The sequence below is a fragment of the Phascolarctos cinereus genome, unplaced genomic scaffold (genome assembly GCF_003287225.1).
Source record: "Phascolarctos cinereus isolate Bilbo 61053 unplaced genomic scaffold, phaCin_HiC Scaffold_2;HRSCAF=192, whole genome shotgun sequence".
NCBI classification, from domain to species: domain Eukaryota; kingdom Metazoa; phylum Chordata; class Mammalia; order Diprotodontia; family Phascolarctidae; genus Phascolarctos; species Phascolarctos cinereus.
Genome location: NW_027555625.1, coordinates 294,905,502 through 294,921,480, shown reverse-complemented (window position 1 = coordinate 294,921,480; position 15,979 = coordinate 294,905,502). Strand labels below are relative to the sequence as shown.

Genomic DNA, 15,979 nt, shown 5'->3' with positions numbered 1-15,979 from the left:
ATTGCCAATTTTATTATGTTGGCACAAGCCATCCATGAACATTGAATAATCCTCCAGCTATTTGTACTTTGTACTCTGTAACTGAATCTATGTAAGTGTTTTAAATGTGCTTTGGTAGTTTGATCCACAGATACTTCATTTATTTTGGAGTTATTTGGAATATGACTTTCCTTTGAATCATTGTTCCTTGAATTTTATTATTATATATTCTTTTGGTTTTTGAGGGTTTATTCTGTAGCCTGCAGCTTTGTTGAAGCTATTGTATCAATTCCTATCTTTGCTGATTACCTAGCATTTTCTAAGTAAATCATTAAATATCATTAGCAAATAAGGATTGTTTTATCTCCTTTTAACTTACCTTTATGCACTTAATTTCTTTGTCCTGTCTTACTGATATTGCTAGTATTTCCAAAACTATGTCAAATAATAGTAGGAAGAGTGAACATCCTTGCTCTAAGGTCATATTTATTGGGAAAGGTTCTAATATATTGTGGTTGCTTATGATACTTGCTTTTGTTTTAAAATAGATACTTTTTATGATGATAAAAGAAATTCATTTATACCTATACATTGCAGTGGTTTTTTGGCATAAATATTATGTTTTGTCAAAGGGATTTTACACATCCATTGAGATAATTATATAGTTTTGAATGTTTTTGTTTTTAATATGATTGATTATATTAATTGTTTTCCTCATAGTGAATTATCTTTTCATCCTCGATATAAACCAACTTGGCCATAATAAATGATTTCTTGGATGCATCTTTGTAGTCTTTCCTAGGATTTTATCTAACATTTTAGAATTGACATTCATTAACAATATTTGTATATAGTTCCTTTTTGTGCTATATGATTCTCTGGGTTTAGGGATTAAGACTACAATTATCTCATAAAAGTGATCTGGTAGGGTGCTTTCTTTCCCAATTTTTAAAGAAAAAATTAATATTGGTACAAATTATTCTTTAAAAGTTTGATAGAATTCTCCTGTGAATCCATCAGGATCAGGGCTTCCCCCCTTTTTCCCTCTTAGGTAATTCCTATACAGCTAGCTCTATTTTCTTTATTTAAGATCTATCTTTGGTCTTTTGTTTTTTGTTTTTGTTGTTCAGTCATTCCATCCCACATTACTGTTTGTGACCACATGGACATTTGTCCACGGGATTTTCTTGGCAAAGATACTGGAGTAGTTTTCCATTTCCTTCTGCAGTGCATCAACTTTTTGTTAGTGATCCATTAAGCAAATAGAGGTTAAATGATTTGCTCAAGGGCACACAGCTAGAAGTGTCTGAGTCTGGATCTGAACTCAAGTCTTCCTGGCTGCAAGCCCAGTGCACTATGTAGCTGCCCCTTTTATTTGAATGTTTGAATTTTTAAAAAGGTTTTCCTCTATTTCTTTTTTGTTCTCAGTTTTGTTAGCATATAACTAGCATATTAGGTTGGGTTTACATTTAAATTTTCTTTTGGTTTTAGTGTGATTTCACCTTGCTCACTTACTATTTTGTTAATTTGATTTTCTACCCTCTTGTTTTTAATCAGATTGACTAAAAGTTTATCAATTTTACTAGCTTTTTCAAAGAACCAGTTTTCAATTATTTATCATTTCTATTGTTTTCATTTGTTTCCTCTTTACTTTTGCGTTACTTTTTAATATCTTTTTTTTGGTGTTTTTTTTTTTGTTAATCCTTTCTTTTTCTATTTTGTTAATGCATATTTAGAAAGACATGATTCCCCTTCTCCCCAAAGAATTGCTTTAGCTACATACCAGAAATTTTGATATTTTGTTTTATCATCATTTTCTTTCACATAATTGTTGTTTCAAATATTTTTCTTTGACCCACTCATTATTTAGGATTTCATTGGTAAGTCTCCACTTGAGTCTGCATCTTTTGTTTGTGCTATAGTTAAGTGTTCTTGTGTTATGATATTTAAATATATTTGTTATTTCTGCCTTTTTGCATTTGTTTATAATATCTTTCTGCCCTAATACATGGTTAATTATTGTAGAAGCTCTATATGGTGCTAAGAAAGAAATATATTCTTTAGCAATTATATTTAGGAGATGCCGTAAATCTTTTAGCTTTAGTTTTTCTAGCAGTTTGTTCAGTTACAAATTTTCTGCTTTGTTTATCTTTGTGTTTGGCTTGTGCAAAACTGAAAGAGGGACATTGAAATTTGCTGCCACTATTGTGTTACTGTGTATATCTTTTTGCAGCTCAGTTAATTTTAGTTTCTTTTATGAATGGATGCCAAGACATTTGGAGGATATAAGTTTAATATTGATATTGGCATGTTGTTTATGGTTCTTTTCAGCATAATGAAATTTCCTTGTTTACCCCTTTCTATGTTTTGAGTGTTTGTTTTTGCTTTGTCTGATAGAATGCTTGCAATTCTATGTTTAAAAATTCAATTGCTGAATAATAAATTTTTTTCTGGACCTCATTTTTATTCTTTCTATATGTTTGTTTTTTAAAATATGTTTCTTATAGGCAACAGATCATTTTTTAAAAATTCAATCTGTTACTTTTTCTTTTAATTAAATTATTTAATTCTATTTACTTTTAAAATTATGAGAGTTAAGTTTGTATTTTTCTCCATTTGCCTCTAATACTATTTTTTTCAGATTAATATATTTTCTTATGATGGATTAGCATTGTATCAGATTTTTTCACTGTTTAGTACCTCCCTTGACCACTGATGTAGTTTTTCTTCTATTCATACCACCAGGGATAATGTATTGAAAGCCATTTTTGTGTTGAGGAATGAAGGTCTTTTCCTGTTGAGAGGACTGAGTTTGGGTTTATACCTTTTCCTGTCAAGTGGAAGACTAACTCTACAACGCTGTCTCTCTCTCTCTCCCTCTCCCCTCCCCCTATACATAATTGTTCACCCTTTCCATTGTAAAGCTAGGTGAGTTCAGTGCTTATAGGTCAAAAATAGAAGCCACTATCTCCAAAGCTCAAAAGAGAAGACTATTATGGGGTTCAGTTGTGTGACCTATAGTATACAAGCTTTATTATTTCTCACGTGTTTTATTTTTTTTCTGGGACCTATGATAATTTAAAAAGATAAATTATTTCATCTTTTCTGATACCCTTTGTTTTTCTAATTCATTCACTTCTTTATATATTTCTCACCCCTTCCTTATACAGCAAGCCATCCTTTGTAACAAAGTTTATAAAACAAAGAAAAAAAGCAATTTAGCAAAACTGACAAGCATATCAATGGTGTGTCTGAAAGTATATTCTATATTTCATGGTCTCGCACCTATGCACTGAAGAAAGAGAGATGCAGCTCTCCTCTTGGGACAATTCTGGTCATTATAATATTTCAGTGATCAATTTTTGTTGTTATTGTACTTTATTGTTGTCTGTTTCTGCCTACTTCACTATCAGTTCATTTAAGTCTTCCCATGTTTATTTGAATCCTTCATGTTCAGAGGTTATCACAAAGAATATGATAGTGTTTTAATATCCTATTACATTCATAAACCATGTTTTGTTTAGCCATTCCCCCATAAATGGAACCTAACTTTGTTTCTAGGTCTTTGCTGCCACAGAAAAGTGCTGTTAGGAATATTACAGTTTGGATGGAAGCATTCATTCTGTCTTTGCCTAGCAGTGGGATTTTTAGCTCAAAGGATATGAACAATTTTGTCACTTTAAAAAAAAAATTTCAAATTGTTTTCCAGAATGTTTGGACCAATTCATGGATCCACTAAAAAATGTAACTGTATTCCTATAGCCCTTCCAACACTGACTAAAACTGAACCTCTTTTGTCATCTTTGCCACTTTAAAGTGAAATTTGAGGTGAAATTTCAGAGTTGTTTTAATTGCATTTTTAACATTTGGCGTAAGTGTTTTACATGGATTATCTCATTTGAGTCTCACAACAAACATGGGTGACAGGTACTACAGGTATTAGTATCCCCATTTTAGAGATGGGAAAATTGAGGCACAAGGAGCTCAAGTGGTTTGCACACAGATAAGTATCAGGGGTAGAATTTGAATCCAGATCTTCTTGACTCCAAGTTCAGCTCTTTATCTCCTTCACCATGCTGCCTTTTTACTTCTGTCCTTTAATTCTATCCCTACTCAATTCTGTTTCCAGCAAAATTAGTCATAATTTCTGGGACCTGAGAGCCTTTCGGAGGGTTCTCTGGAGTGCAGCTTTTACTTCATTGTTCCTCAGGCTGTAGATTATAGGGTTCAACATAGGAGTCACTACTGTGTAGAACAGTGAGAGTAGCTTCTTATTCTCAGGTGAGGTATTGGATCGGGGCCGGAAATAGGTGAGAATAGCAGTACTGTAAAAGAGGGAGACAACAACCAGATGGGAAGAGCAAGTAGAGAAAGCCTTGTGCTTTCCCTCTGCTGAGGGCATCCTGAAGATGGTGGAGAGGATTTGCACATAGGACCCCAGGATCAGCAGGAAAGGAAAGAGGATAAATAAGACTGTGGCTGTCAGTGCCTCCAGCTCAAATAGGGAGGTGTCAGCACAGACTAGCGCAATTACAGGAGGGCTGTCACAGAAAAAGTGATTCAATCTATTTGGACCACAAAATGGGAAACTGAAAATCCATGTTGTTTGTACTGTGGCCACAGGAAACCCGGAGAACCAAGAGGCAGCAGCCAACTGGACACAGGCTTTCTGGTCCATGAGGACTGGGTAACGCAAAGAGTCACAGATAGCTACGTAGCGGTCATAGGCCATGGTAGCAAGGAGGCAGCACTCAGCAGCCCCAAAGAAGAAGAAAAAATACATTTGAGTTGCACAGCCAAGAAAAGAGATAGTTGTGTCTTTGGTCATCAGGGTAGTTAGCATCTTGGGGACAATGACCATGTTGAAACTAATTTCCAGGAAGGACAGGTTCTTGAGGAAGAAATACATGGGGCTATGTAGGGCTGAATCAACTGTAGTGACCAGGATGATAAGGACGTTGCCCGTAAAAGTGACAAAATAAATGATCAGAAACAACAGAAACAGCAGAATCTGTAGCTCAGGGGGCAGAGCAGAGAAGCTAACAAGGACAAATTCACTGACTATTGTCCAATTCCCCCAAACCATTCTTTTGGCTAGAACTTGTAGAGTGTTCAAACTTTAGGGCGATGAAAATATTCCTTTCAGCCCCAAGAGAATTTATCATCTGTTGTCTACACCTCCATTCTGCCTTGTAGAAAAATGCCTTCATATGAATCTTCTCTACTTTTTTGTCCTCACTCTCTCCTCAAGTTTATGAAGATCCAAGCACCTGCATCTTCCAAAAGACAAAGATCTGGCGCTGTTCCACATCCCATAGGATGAATAAAAATGCCATACAGACCACCTTTAACCCTGCAAGCTCTTCCTGATCCAGCTGCTCTGCAAGGGATTGTCACAAAAGATGTTTCACCATTGTATACTTCTTCCCTTCTTCCATTTGTCTGTCAGTTTTCCAAGAGATGAAGTGGCATCCAGCAAGGCTCTTGTAGCAACAGTGAAAGCTGTTGAAATCAGACAGGGGATTCTTATCTGCAAAATGAAAGTTGGGAAACATTGTAATCAAGACAGCACTTCTTCATCAGCTAATCATCTGACAACATGTACCAAGCCCTCCCTATGATCAGAACCCTGGACTAGATGTTACACAGGGGACAAAGGAAGGAGAAGGTACGATTCTTCTTACTAGGGAACTCTTTAATGAAAAAAAAAAGTGCTGCCCTCAAGGAGCTCTCAACCTAAAGGGAGGCATGCAGAGAATAAGGATAGGATCCCAGCCCTCTTCATCTGATACCCTTGGCACCACAGGAGGTGCCATCAGTCACAGGAGGGAACCTGTAACACAGGCAAGGGATTAGCTATTACTCTGATCAGTCTAATTCATGTTAGTTCCAAAACCAAGGGGAGACCTCATTTGTCTGAAGCATGAGTCTTTCTTAATTTTCTTTGATATACTACTCTTTTTTTAGGGGGGGGGAGGAAGGATGTTTTTTTCTTTTATTAAAATTTCTTATTATGCCTATAAACTTATGTTAGCATCAATGTGAATGTAACTATATTTTCATAGCTATAATATTTCATGTGATACGGTAAAGACTAAACTCCAGGTCATATGAAAAATAACCAGGCCAATATAATTATATCAGTTATAGACTCAAAACTACACAGATTGGAAATGTCATCTAATCAAATCTGTACCTACTTCAATGTCCCCAACAAATAGCCATTCGATTTTTGGCAAACTTTGATCAGAAGTTCTTTTATTTTTAATTAACAAGCATTTATTTTCTCTTTCCTCTTCCCTTCATCTCATCTAAGTCCTTTATATTTAGCTGGTTAGTCTTGGTTCTGCCACCAGGGGTTGAGCAAAACAAGTCTTTCCAGAAGGAGAGTCCATTAAGTATTTCAAGCTGTCACAGTCCTTCGAATCTTTTCTTTTCACTTCACCCTTATAGGGTAATTTGGCAGCAGCAACCTTATTTCAGCTCCTATCCTCAACAGTTGATCAATATTGTTTGCCTTTACTTTCTATTGACCCTATTTCTCATAGCTTGAAACTGAAGCCAATGAAAATCATTAATCATAGCGAGTAGTCAAAAACTTTTCTTATATGAAGCCCTATGGTTCAAGTGGATAGAGTGCTGGTTTTAAAGTCAAAGGAGAGACCATGACCAAATCACATATATTTTCTGAGCTTCAGTTTCCTCATATATAAAATAAGCAGAATCAATTAGACAACTTCTGAGGTCTCTTTTAGTTTTAATCATATGCTCCTAAAAATCTGGTTGACCTCCCATATCTTCATTCCAGACTGTCACCATCCTTTTTGAAATGTGGTGCCCTTGAACAATGCATTACCAATGTGGTCTGATGAGGGTAGAGTTCAGCAGGGACAAGTTTCAAGGTCAAGTAACCTTGTCATACCAACAATGTCTGTTCCCTGTTGCTTATGTATCCTGCATATTTGCAGTCCTTGCCAAAATAGAAACACTCATGTTCTTAGTGTTAAGATGGCCATCTTAGCCTCTTCCCACTCCATGATTTCTTCTCCCTGCTCCCATCTCCTCAATGCTTCCTTCTTTGTCGCGCCAAAGTATTCTCATTTCTTTGGTCTTTTCCCTCTCTGCCTTTGACATGATGGGTAGATGGAGGTCCTTGAAATGCCTTTGGTGGAACAAACTCACCATGGATTCATGTTCTACAGTCTCAGTTTATCAACTGTGAGATGTTCATAGCATGGGGATTAGGAGTAGAACATAGGGAAAAAGAGAAATCAATTTTTAAACTTTAAACACTTAAAAAGGGCCTTTGGTCATGAAAGGTCACTAGACCAAGAAACATTTGCCGCAGAATATACTGCTTAGCAGTATCGTCCACAATATCATTATGACAGCTAGGGAAGGTTAAAGAGCTTCTTGATTACTTACTATGGCTAGAATTTGAATAAGGTTGCTATAGCTGGAATGGACTGATGGTTGGGAAAATCTGTTCAGACCATACCCCCTGTAATCTACTGAGTGATACATTACTCTTTCAATGCTACCCAAAAGTTCACATACAGCATGGTCTTCCCATGATCTTACTTGCTCAAGAAATGGTTGTTCCTGCTGCTGTTGTGAGGATCCCAAAGGGATATTAGAGATTGCATCAGCTTTGGTACTCACACTTCATTGGTGCCCTCTGACTGGAGGACTGGAGAGCTGAACAAAAAAATTCCTTTCATAGCTTCTCCTTATAGGGGGCTCAGAATACCAGCCATCTCTTATGTTCCTCCCTCCTTCAGCTTCTTTTTGTGTACAGTCTTCCCAATTAGATTGTGATCTCCTTGAGGGCAAGGATCATCTTTCTTTTTCTTATTTGTATCACCAGTGCTTAGCACAATGCCTAGTACACAGTAGCTGCTTAATAAATGTTTATCGTGTTATATTGGTTTTAGTATGAAATATGGAAATGGCTGAATCTTCTAGGTCCTAGGTCATCCCAACCCGTAAATAATTATGCTAAATTTTATATAATTTCATTTATGACATGAATACTAGTATTTTAAAGTAAAGGAAGATCTACTGGTCACTTGGATATTAACAAGCTAAGGTGAGGGGTTTAACTCTTTCTTAGTTTCTCTGATTCCTGACTCATTCATGAGTTCATCCTGAAAATATTTCTTCCACTTGGCCAAAATAGGCTATGGAATTAAGCCATATAGTAATTTGAGCAGAGATGTCCCAGTCATCCAGTATAAGGAACTGTTTTTGATGAATCCCAGCACAAGTTCAGTTAGCCCAGTTTTGCTATATAGCAGTGTTAACATTGCTTAACATGCTGGTTACTTTATGACATACCCACTTGCCTGTGAATTATAGGCTGGAAAAAGTAGAAGCAGAACTCATTAACTTCCTTTGAAGGCATTTCCAAAATATGGGTATAAATTGTGGTTCCTGGACTAGTGTACAGACAGCCTATGTAGGATCCAGGCTTCTTTAATAAAATATCAGCTCATCTAGGAAGTAGATGTTAACTCTGCGCATAAGATGAAATGGTAGACTGGAAAGACAGAATAAAAATGATTACTGAGCCACATTCTCAGAAAGTCATTAATCCAGACAAGATATGAACAAACAGTTCAGATATTAAAAAAATGGTGGAACTTTTTTTTTTTCAACCTTCAGGCAAGTGAACTTGATTTAATTCCAGGCAAGATTCTGGAACTCATTAAGTAAAGGAATAGTTTGTAAAAAATTAGAAAGGAAATTGGTGATAACCAAGATTTAGAATCACTTAATGAAGAATAATTGATCCCAGACTGACTTCTTTCCAATTTTACAATTATTATACTTGTAGATTCAGGGAAGTCTGTACTGATCAATCAATAAACATAAATTAAGCACCTATGTGCTTTGTACTGTACTAAGCCCTGGGGGTACAAAAACAGGCAAAAGATATTCTCTGCCCTCAAGGCATTTACAGTCTAATAGGGGAGACAACATGCAAACAAATATATACAAAGCAAACTAAATATAGGATAAATAGGAAATAACTAGCAGAGAGAAGGCACTGGAATTTAGGTGTACTATATCTGTATCTAAGCAAGGCTTAAAAAAGTTCCTTGTCCTTGTGGACAAGATAAAGAGGTGTGAACTAAGTGGGTTCAGTTAGGAACATTCAGAATATTCTGATGCACTGAATAGTGATAAAAGGATTCATTTCAGACTTTTGTGGAGTACTCTGGGATCTGTCTTTGGCTCAGTTCTGTTCAACATTCAAATAATGAACTTAGGTGAAATTGTAGTTGTTACGTTCATCAAATTTGTAGGTAACATGAATTTGAGAGAGATAGCAAATAATCTTGACAGGCTAGAACAGTCGACCAAATCCAAGAAGTAAAAATTTAATAGGGATAAATGTAAAGCACTATACTTGGGCTAATCACTCCCAATAACTGCAGAAGTACAGAATAGGGAGCTGCCTTCTCAACAGCTCCCTCCCCTCTTCTTTCCTGCACTTGATTCCCACATCTTCCTTTTTCCTACATGATTGGCTGTACCGTATGTCAATCAGGAAAGAAGAAAACAAGCATTTATTAAGCATCTATTAAGTGTTAGGCACTTTACAAATGTTATCTTATTAGATCTTCACAGCAATCCTAGGAGGAAGGTGCTGTTGTTATTCCCATTCTATAGTTGAGGAAACTGAGGCAGACAGAGATTCCATAATTTGGGTCATACAGTTTATAAGTATCTGAGGTCAGATTTGAACTCAGGTCTTCCTGATTCCAGGCCCAGCACTTTATCCACTGTGCCATGAAGTTCCCTGTTAAATCTGCAAGAATAGAATATTCTGCTAATTTTAGTAGTCTTTCTTCCAGTTCTTTTCAGTCTTTCATTTTCTTTCAGTCTTCATTTAAGCTTATTCCTAGTCAAGATTATTGAGTCTACTTTGAGGCAGTAACAACACATTGCTATCTATTGGTTAAGCATATTGATCAATTGAAGCCCCTCCCAAATGAGATGCACCAGTGCATGTCCTGGTGTTATGGCTGCACCTGATTCCTTCTGACTCTGTTGTTCAACTAAATCTTCAAAACTAACTCCTCCTAGACCCAAATGGCCCTTAAATGTCCACATTCAATGCATTGCTTTAAACAATTAAAGACTAAGCTGTTGGGTTCTCAGCAGTGTAGAAACCAGGTCACTGTTGTGGTGGTTTCAAGCCCAAACCACCAGTAATTAGCCTTAAAAGGCTGATAAGAGGATCACTTCCTCAGTCAGAGGAATGACCCAATCCAAGGCAACCTCTCTGATCTTGACTACCGTAGCCTGGTCTGTTGAACAGATCTGGAGCTAGGATGAACCTCACACTTCCACTGGCCCAGGAAAATCCACTAATTCCCATCAACTCAAGAACATGAGACTATTGTAGGCTCTGGGAGAATCAGGAGTAACCATGTGACCTTTGTGGTGCATTCCTGCTATGCCATGACTACATCTTTCTTGCACACATCCTCCCACCCACGCTATTCTTGTAGCTGTTCTTCCAACTTTATTTTTTAATCACTTGAAAAGCCCATTTAAGGTGATTCCACAGATAACTGACAGGGTCCTTAGCTATTCTCAAGGGAAAGTACAAGGCTGAGGAAAATAAAATACTTTCAGAAATGGAGGCTTAAGCTTCTAGCCAAGCTGATCCTGGGACAGTAAATATTGTCTCACTAGCAGCTTATTGGTAGATATTTACCAGTATGGCCATGCATCATTATTCTGTTTCTGGGGTCAGGAAGACCTCAGACACTTACTAAGCTGTGTGACCCTGGGCAAATCATTTAAAAAATATGTCTCAGTTTATGTGATTGCTTTAAAGTTTCTTAATCTATGATCCTATATCAAGGACACTTAATGACACATCCCGCTGCTGGTTGCCGTTCCTGAATGGGAAACAGAACACACACACACTCACTCACCCACTCATGCACATGTGCATGCACACAGAGTCCACCCATGTAAGGAAAGGTACCTAATAACCCAAACTATCACAGTCAGACAAAATCTTCCTATTTCAGAAGTCTCCTTCCTCCCCAACACCCCCATTGGCCTTTGCATTCAGTCTCTCATGACAGCATCATGGAGGCCAATTCAAAGATCCAACGGCAGCAATCTCCATGGCAGTCCATGGCTTAAGTATGCTCCTGTTCACAGCCCCTTCCAAACAGAAGCACCAATGTGTTTCCTGGTGCCATGGCTGCACCTGCTTCCTCCCATTTTGCAGTTTGGCTATACTGCCTTTTACTTTATGCTAACATCCTCCAGAATGACATTGATCCATTCATCAATACTTTATCATTTTTACTTTTGATCATTTAACCAGTTAATATTTTACCTAATTGCATTTTTATTTCTTCATCTTCCTCATGAGGACATCAGGAAAAACTTCATCAGATTTGTGTTGAAATCTACATTTCTCTGATTAAAAAGTAATCCTTTAAGATACAAAAGTAATGAGGTTAATGTAGTATGAGTTGCTCTAAATTAACCCATGCTAATTCATAATGATCACTGCTTCACTTTCTGAATGTTTAGAAATGATCCATTTAATAATAATCTTGGTAGTTATGACCTATAAGAAACCACACCAAGGTTCAATTTATTTAATTGCCATTTCTCCCTTTGCTTGGCTCTCTGATCTCCTCTTGCCCAATTTCTTTTTGCCTGGTGTTCTGGTTCTTGTTGCCATTCCAGACATGCTATTTCCCCAGACCCCCAGCTTTTCTGTGATTATTGGCTTCTAGTTCCATCTAGACCCACTGATCCACATTTTTTTTTTGTTAGTCAGTGGGGTTAAGTGAGTTGCCCAGGGTCACACAGCTAGTAAGTGTGTGAGGCCAGATTTGAACTCAGGTCCTCCTGAATCAGGCCCGGTGCTCTATTCACTGTGCCATCTAGCTGCCCCCGACTCATCCACTTTTGTGTCTGTCTTACACCTGGCTTTCCCTGTTCTTAAGATTTCCTGGCCTTGGTTCTTTATCTTATGTTCATGCCCTCTCTCATCACTGCCATTCTTAGTTCTGACATTCTAAAAATGCAGGCATTAGCCAGACATATCTGTCTAGGAATTTTAAACATGTGCACCCATGCATACAAAGTGTCAGTAAACAGAGTCTCCTCGTTCTTATTCCTTTAGTCTTTTCTCAAACATAAAATGACAGATGTGATCTGCATCCTAAAAGGTCTGAGTGTTGGAGGTCTTTTGAAAACTCCTGTAGATAGAAGTCAGATACAGATGGAAAGGCTCCTTAGCTCATTCCTGAAGACATGAAGTAAGGAAGTGAATGGGGGATGGGATGGGGAGAAGCACTAAATACCACTATGGAGAAATGCGTTTTCAGAAATTCAAATCTGTACTTTCATTGCACTTATATGAGAGTATAGCTGGATCTCTCCAAGGTTGAAGGTCAGATGAATAGATGGTAGAGGAGAGGCAGCAAGATGTGGAGAAATGAGTGATGGACTTCTAGTCAAAAGAACTGCATTCAAATCCCATCTCAGACATTCACTAACTCTATGACCTTGAGCAAGTCATTGAACCTCTTAAAGCCTCAGTTTCCTCATCTGTACAATGGAGGAATGACAATAATTACACTATCTACTTCATGGAGTCGTTCCAAGGAAAGTACATTTCTTAGGCCTCTAGATAATCCTCAGGTCCAATCAGGCCCGAAATATTGCTTGTGAATTGCCCTGATGTATGCTGCTGTGGTTAGCTTCTTTTAACCAGAGAGCCACATTCCTAGATACACCCAAGGAAGTGGGAATTTCTGGAATAATTAAAACCGTTTTGAAAGTGGAAAGCAGTTCTGAGAGCTGAGCAGAGAGCCAAGGAAGCAGGACTGCTTAGGGTGGGAAACTAAAAACTCCAAACTCAGCATACCTCAGGAGATTTGGAGGTGGCTGCTGGCAAGCATGATGTAACTGAAAGAATACCATGCCATAAACAAGATAGAAACCTCAGTCCTGCCACTAACTCTTGATGTGATTGTAAGTCCTCTAACCTCTCCATTACCCCATCTGTACAATGAGGATAGAACTATTTCACAGGGCTTTTGGAGAGTGTAATGCATTAGATGTGAAAACACTTTGAGAAATACAAAAAGTATAAAGAAAGCTGGATTTGTAGTCAAAGTTCTGGGTTTGAATCCTGATGTTGAATTTTTAGTTTTGTGATCTTGGGCAAATCATTTACTCCTTCTGGGTTTTAGTTTACTTCTCTGTAAATGAAGGGATTGGACTAGATGACTTTTCAAGTTGCTTCCAGCTTTAAGTCTATGATCCTGTGAAGGTGATAGGAAAGTTTGAATCATTATTATTGTTTGTGTCTGGGAAATAACCTAAGACAAAGTAGCCTAGACCTTGCCCAACAAACTTAAGAGAAAATAAAGCATGAGAGGTTGAGAAGAGAGAAGAAACTGAGGCACAGGGAGGTGGCAGACATTCCAGGATTATTCAGTCATGTGGCTCTAATGAAACACTGAAGAACAATAGAGATGAGAAGGACACTTACCTTCTGGCAACAATTCAGGGTCTTCTAGAGGAATTGCCCTTTATTCCTAGTCACTGTGCCTGGGAATTCCCAGTTACTGTGCCGTTAAGAAATCCCAACAATTTTAATTATCTCAATTTTTTTCTTCCCACCTTCCTTCCTTCCTTCCTTCCTTCCTTCCTTCCTTCCTTCCTTCCTTCCTTCCTTCCTTCCTTCCTTCCTTCCTTCCTTCCTCTCCTTTCTCCCTCTCTCCCCTTTTTCCCTTTCCTCTCTTTATTTCCTTTCCTCTTTCCAGTCTCCAGAGTTAGGAAAAATGGTGATGGGAAATGTTTTTTTCCCCTAACCTCTAAACTCATTAACCCTCTAAAGCTTGCTTATGCCTCCAAGCCTTTAGTCCCAAAACCTTACATTCTTATTTATAACTCCAGACTTTGACCTCTATGCCTCCCATCCTTATGAGAGTCAGATGTGAAAACAGAAATGGTTAAAATGGAGAGATTATTCTTTGTTTAGAAAATCCATAATGCCTTCCCCCAGCTTCTTTCCTTTATGTACCTGGTAAGGTCATCCATCTGCTTCAGTCATTTCAGAGTAGCCTTGGATTTGGCCTGTGTCTGATACTTCATAGAGCCCAGGCTGGGTCTGTGCTCCTCACTTAAGAGGAACTCTGGCCTGGATTACAATGACTTTTTTTTAGCTGTTTCTGGAGACCATAGGGATGGGGAATTCTCCAGGGTATGTCTTCCTTGAGAGTCATATGTAAAATCACAAAACTGTCTCCTGTCAGGAAGGTGAGATGGGATTCCTGAAGACTCTGTCTCCTTGTGATTGGAAGAAAGTTTCAGTCATAGCTTCCACCTTCTGAGCAGATGGCTGGGCAGATAATTAGAGCTCAGGGGACTGGTGTTAACATACTGTGTTTGGGCCCAGGAGAGACTGAACGAGAATGCCAGTTTGCCCATCCCCTTATATCTTTGCCATATTTCTGGCTTGGCATAGACATGGGCATGTCTGCCCTGCATCTCATAAATAACATCGGGTAGAGAAAACCATCAATTGTCCTGGTAAAAGACAGCCAATGGGCAACAGTACTAAAGTAGCCACTGGGTTCATTGGGTGGAAACTATTGCTTATAAAACATGGTTTTGAGATTGCATGATAGCCAATAATTGCATGAAATGATGTTTCCTGTTGCCTTTGGAAGCAGGGTAAAAACCATCTCCATTAACCCCTTTAGTTACTTTCATTTATAGTGAGAATGTCAATTGATATGATTCTGATCTAAAGACCCCCAGCCCTCGCCTTGTCTGTACAGAGTTTGGGGCAAGCCCCATAGACCCAGAGACACTCTGTGCTTAGTGAAATGATCTCAAACTGCTCAGGATTCTCAGAGGAAGAGGTGATGATTAGGAATGGAAAAAACTCAAACAAAGCATAAATGATATATGGGAAGAGTGGCTCCCTCCCTCAGTGTTCCATAGCCTCTCAAAAACATTTCCTGAGAAATTCTGATTTCCATGAAACTAGGAATGCCATAGTGAACACCATCTCCTTTCTTCTTCTATGGCAGGGCCACCAGAAGAAAGAAATCCTTCCTTTCCAGTGACATTGTCTCATTCCTTTCAGCAGCATGGGAGTAAATGAGGGGAGTTTACAATTACAACAGGGACTTAAGTATTAGGGGCCTCAGACAGCATTCTGGGGTCTGCTGGGAGCCTGTTGATTTTGCTTTAATCACAGGAGTTGCATTTTTCCCAGAAGGCAATTCAAGACACAATGTTTTCTATTGTGCCTGGTGAGAGCATAGGGAAGCCGTGAATTACAGGAGTCCTTTTTGTAAGAAAGTTTACCGTAGAGTCCAGAATTTTAGCCAGTTCTCTATCATGAACAAATATTCTCCAAATTCTATGGTACTGAGTTCTATCTTTTTTAAAACAAGCTTTGGAATAGAATACTTTTAATTTCCAATATGTGGGTCAAGAAGCAACAGTTAGAACTGAACATGGAACAACTGATTGGCTTAACAATGGAAGAGGAGGATGACAAGGCTGCATATCGTCACCTTATTTATTTAACTTTTATGCAGAGTATGTCATGCAAAATGCCAGGCTGGATGAGTCAAAAGCTGGAATTAAGGTTACTGGGAGAAATATCAACAATCATAGATATGCAGATGATACCACTCTGATGGCAGAAAGTGAAGAATTAAGAAGCCTCCTGATGAGGGTTGAAAAAGCAGAGTGTAAAAGCTGGCTCATAGCTTAGTATAAAAAAACCTAAGATCTTGGCAACTGGTCCCATCACTTCCTGGCAAATAGAGGGAGAAGAAATGGAAGCAGTGTCAGATTTTATATTCTTGGGGTCAAAGATTACAGCAGACAGTGACTTCAGCCATGAAATTAAAAGACATTTGCCCCTTGGAAGGAAAGCTATGGTAAATCTGGACAGCATATTAAAAAGCAGAGACATTACCTT

At 38.2% G+C, this 15,979-nt stretch overlaps 1 protein-coding gene across 2 annotated transcripts; it reads right to left on the bottom strand.

The window, feature by feature from the left end:
• Nucleotides 1–4,117: 4,117 nt before the first annotated feature.
• Nucleotides 4,118–14,723, bottom strand: LOC110207283 (olfactory receptor 10A4-like). 2 transcript variants are annotated; one of them, XM_078149075.1, is made up of 2 exons: nucleotides 14,678–14,723; nucleotides 4,118–5,040 (listed from the first exon to the last, which is right to left on the bottom strand). In XM_078149075.1, the coding sequence occupies exons 1-2, from the start codon at nucleotides 14,721–14,723 to the stop codon at nucleotides 4,118–4,120; spliced, it is 969 nt and encodes a 322-aa protein (XP_078005201.1). The 2 variants fall into 2 exon arrangements, with proteins under 2 accessions (XP_078005201.1, XP_020840571.1); XM_020984912.1 differs by lacking the exon at nucleotides 14,678–14,723 and having other exon boundaries at nucleotides 4,118–5,065.
• Nucleotides 14,724–15,979: the final 1,256 nt, after the last annotated feature.

Excerpts from the sequence above, each read along its gene's own strand:
- LOC110207283 (XM_078149075.1), bottom strand. The coding sequence starts at position 14,723 with ATGGTTTTTACCCTGCTTCCAAAGGCAACAGGAAACATCATTTCAT. Across the intron at positions 5,041-14,677 it reads AACAGGAAACATCATTTCAT|TCAGTGAATTTGTCCTTGTT; the intron begins GCAATTATTGGC and ends ATTGGACAATAG.